Source organism: Amphimedon queenslandica, unplaced genomic scaffold (genome assembly GCF_000090795.2).
Source record: "Amphimedon queenslandica unplaced genomic scaffold, v1.1 AMPQUscaffold_13520, whole genome shotgun sequence".
NCBI lineage: Eukaryota > Metazoa > Porifera > Demospongiae > Haplosclerida > Niphatidae > Amphimedon > Amphimedon queenslandica.
Window position 1 is genome coordinate 331,393 of NW_003546244.1, and position 3,517 is coordinate 334,909.

At 37.4% G+C, this 3,517-nt stretch overlaps 3 protein-coding genes across 3 annotated transcripts; 2 read left to right on the plus strand and 1 right to left on the minus strand.

The window, feature by feature from the left end:
* Positions 1 to 36: 36 nt before the first annotated feature.
* Positions 37 to 804, plus strand: LOC105312390 (tyrosyl-DNA phosphodiesterase 2-like). Its single transcript, XM_011404997.1, has one exon. It carries the CDS (start codon positions 37 to 39, stop codon positions 802 to 804), a length of 768 nt encoding a protein of 255 aa, XP_011403299.1.
* A 123-nt stretch (positions 805 to 927) lies between these two features.
* On the plus strand, positions 928 to 3,165 carry LOC105312116 (uncharacterized). Its single transcript, XM_011404503.2, has 11 exons — positions 928 to 1,100; positions 1,162 to 1,276; positions 1,326 to 1,525; positions 1,569 to 1,613; positions 1,698 to 1,787; positions 1,892 to 1,965; positions 2,024 to 2,131; positions 2,290 to 2,392; positions 2,445 to 2,663; positions 2,716 to 2,783; positions 2,916 to 3,165. Exons 1-11 carry the CDS (start codon positions 978 to 980, stop codon positions 3,034 to 3,036), a joined length of 1,266 nt encoding a protein of 421 aa, XP_011402805.2. The 5' UTR covers positions 928 to 977; the 3' UTR covers positions 3,037 to 3,165.
* Positions 2,997 to 3,464, minus strand: LOC109581288 (uncharacterized). The gene is made up of 2 exons (XM_019995282.1): positions 3,210 to 3,464; positions 2,997 to 3,088 (listed from the first exon to the last, which is right to left on the minus strand). The coding sequence occupies exons 1-2, from the start codon at positions 3,450 to 3,452 to the stop codon at positions 3,044 to 3,046; spliced, it is 288 nt and encodes a 95-aa protein (XP_019850841.1). The 5' UTR covers positions 3,453 to 3,464; the 3' UTR covers positions 2,997 to 3,043.
* Positions 3,465 to 3,517: the final 53 nt, after the last annotated feature.

Below are 3,517 nucleotides of genomic sequence, written 5' to 3' on the forward strand. Positions count from 1 at the left end.
ACCCCACCCACCTCCAATAAATCAGCAATCAGGGCTATGGCTGATTCTGCCAACATTACTCTTTTGAATTGGAACATCTATGGCCTTAATGCAGGACACCTCAAAGAGAGAACAGAGTACATATGTGATTATATCCTCTCTCGCTCTCCTACTGTAGTATATCTACAAGAAGTGGTCCATTCAACATGGCCAATGATCACAAGCAAGCTAAAAGAGGACTATGCATGCTACTGTGGCGTCCCTAGATGTCACTACTTCAATGGTTTGCTGGTTCGTAAATCCTCAGAGATCACGCCACTCTCCGAAAGAGAGGAAGTCGTTGAGTTTCCAACTTCAGGGATGGGCCGATACCTGATTGGGCTACCAGTCTGTGTCCACGGTAGCAAATTGTACTTTCTTACATCGCACATAGAGAGCCTCGATCAGGACAGAAATATAATTGAGAGAAAGAAGCAGATACGGGAGGCACTAAAGATAATGACAGACAAGCATAAAAATGACGGATTTGTCTCTTGTGTCTTTGGAGGTGATCTCAACACTAAGGACAATGAAATCTCAGAAATTGGACTACCAGAAGGTGTGGTTGATGTTTGGGAGGCTACAGGCTCCAACTCTAAGGAGAAAAAAACGTGGAACACCAATGTACCTGTTGTACGCTGTGACAGAGTTTATTTTTGTCCACAGGAAGGGCCATTAGCACCCAATAGCTTTAGTCTGATTGGTGGGGAGAGATTAAAGGGCCTGGGCTGTTTCCCTAGTGATCATTTTGGGATTTGGATTGAATTTAAATTGAACAAAAAATAAATTTTATACTTTTTATAGGTTTTTAGTAATAAATTTTAGCCACGTGGCAGCACGTGTGCGTGCACGTAGATTTGTACGGAGATAAACGGAAATTTGAATATTTTAATATCCGGATCAATCTCCGTGTCATTGTAAACAATTTCAGCCCCACCTTTTCTTGACATGTCTTCAATATGGCGAGTTTGAGTGAGGAGAAGATTACTCTTTTCAATTTTGAGCACCCAAAGTTTAAGGAGACTCGATATGTGCTAACCAGCCCGAGATCTTTACGAGCCTGTGCAAACTTGGGACTAAAAGTACAGCAGCAATCATCATCATGTGACAAATGATGCTACTGATTTTTTCATTTTTTTGCAGCCCTCAGAATTGCTGCCTCAGTCATTGGACGAGTTTAGTGTATCAGAGCAAACGAGACCATTAAAAGGCTCTTATTTGACTGCTGCTTATGAAAACTTTGAGAGAGAAAGAAGGAGTGAGGGATTAATTACCATGCCCATGCATATAAAAATTGCTAATTTTAGCTAAGCTACTGAAAGCAAGGAAGGAAAGACACAGGATAGCCAGTAACATGCAATCAGACTCAAACGGAGTTTCAAGAAGCATCACTCAGCCTGCACCAGTTGGTTCATCATTACTTAAAGACTCGACCGGCAGGGAGTCCGAGTTCTTCCAATTTGTTCAGCACCCACCAGCAACTGCTGCACATTATATACCAGTCAAAGTAATGCAAAAATGTAAAATGGTATTTTTTATGTTAATCGTAGGATCAAAAAATACTTAATGGTCTTATGATAAGGAGGGAGCAAGAAGTGAGAGTTATTAATAATTTTATTTCTATTGTTATTTATCGCTATTATTATTATTATTATTATTATTTATATTATTTTTTATAGTTGTCTGGAGGAATCAACTGTTTGTCTAATTCACTCAAACAAGAGAGAGCATTATCAAACAAAGAAATATTAGATGAGACGAAACATTTTGTGAGTAAATCTTGATTGTAAAAGTCTTAGCATTGGGCCATTGGGTGGAGTTTATTTAGCAGGAGATGCTAATTAATTAAAGAGTGAAATTATTTTAATTGCAGAATATAAAAATGAGAAATGCTACCAAGGAGACAGAATTTAAGAAAAACAAATCATTCCTTGAGGAAGAGAGCAGGTTTGACTTTAATTATTATAATTATTATTTTTACTCAATGATTATTCTGCTTTTTCAGGCTAAAAGAAGAACGTTTAAAAGCAATGGTGAGACACAAGGATGAGAAAGCAGAATCCAACATAGAAATGCAGCAAAGCATACGAAGAGATAAAGAAAGATGGAGAAAGTATGCTTATTAGCTTTGCATGCACACAGCAATTAAAAATTGAGCTATTGATGCTGTGTACTGTGCATGTTTATTATCAAAATGATGTTTTTGTTATGTGAATGTGTATTCCTTACTCAATTACCATTAGGAGCTATTGTTATGTATATATGCTTTAGGGAAAAGCAGAGATTGAAGGAGATTCAAGTCAGATTAAAAACAGCAAGCATGGCAGCTGAGCTTGAAGACTGGTGTCATCATGTTGACAAACAGAACAGAACTGTACTTTTAAAATCATGTTTTAGTCCGTCTTTAATTTTCTTATACCTTGTAGAGCATCACTAAAGCATCTGAAGCAAGCCAGAGACAGCTCCTTCAAAAGAAATACCATCTTCAACAGAAGCGACACGAGAAGGAGATGAATCACAGCAAAGCAATGAAGAAACTAAGCAGGGAGGAAGAAAAAGCCAGAGAGTACAGTGTAAAAGAAATTGCCACTAAGTATGAGAGAATGGATAGCATTGCTAAGCAAAAAGCTGAAGAACTATCACAAGTAATATATAATAGTTATAGCAATACAAAGTACTTGTTCTCCTCTCCTCTAGTCTCTTATGATTGCACAGCACACTGCTCAGCTCCGAGACTCAATTAAAGGAAGCTACTTATCTGCAAAGTAGGTTGTATGCATGCATAACTGAATGAGTATAGATCTAACTTTAATTATTGTGATTTTATATGGACATAACATGATCTAATCATAACATATCAGTAGTAATGTGAACTGGTAATTTCTTTATTAATATAGCTTATTTAAGGAAGGAGAGAAACATGCGAGACAGTACACAGCATTAGAGGGAACGAGCAAGAAGAGACTAAGACACAGTTGGGATCCTATTCACCATCAGTCTACTGTTGTACTAGGATAAATGATCTCTATATCACGCCTCCAAAATCATTCGTAACAAAATGCTGTAATTTCTAAACAAAGAACAAAAATAATTATGTGTATTAATGTATTATAAAGTATTTTAGAAAAAAATTAATAACTAAAAAAATTATTATTATTATAGTTATAAATTGTAATGTTTGCCACGCCTACTTTTATGTCGCGAAGGGATCTTTTCCCTCTATCTTCTTTTGCCTTTTGGAATTCATTTCTCAACCTCATCTTGTAGAAGCTCTTGTCCGTGTAAACAAGCTTGTCGGCATGACGAAGGGATTGGCGGTAAAGCTTTAACACTAATTCTCTGGAAGAAGGAACGGTAGCCATGCTGTTAATTAGACAGCGGTACGCCCCCACGTGCTGCTCTTCTCCGCCCCCTCCCTTTGATGACCCCGACATTTTTGGTAAAAACAAGAAAAGAGAGGGAGCTAACGAGCTGTTTTGTTTTCTTTTGTAGAGCTACC

Bases quoted from the DNA above. Each gene is read 5' to 3' on its own strand.
- LOC105312390 (XM_011404997.1), top strand. From the start codon at position 37: ATGGCTGATTCTGCCAACATTACTCTTTTGAATTGGAACATCTATGGC.
- LOC105312116 (XM_011404503.2), top strand. From the start codon at position 978: ATGGCGAGTTTGAGTGAGGAGAAGATTACTCTTTTCAATTTTGAGCAC. The intron at 1,614-1,697 runs GTGAGAGTTATT...TATTTTTTATAG, and splicing joins TGATAAGGAGGGAGCAAGAA to TTGTCTGGAGGAATCAACTG. The intron at 2,132-2,289 runs GTATGCTTATTA...TATATGCTTTAG, and splicing joins GATAAAGAAAGATGGAGAAA to GGAAAAGCAGAGATTGAAGG.
- LOC109581288 (XM_019995282.1), bottom strand. From the start codon at position 3,452: ATGTCGGGGTCATCAAAGGGAGGGGGCGGAGAAGAGCAGCACGTGGGG. The intron at 3,089-3,209 runs GTAGGCGTGGCA...TTCTTTGTTTAG, and splicing joins GATCCCTTCGCGACATAAAA to AAATTACAGCATTTTGTTAC.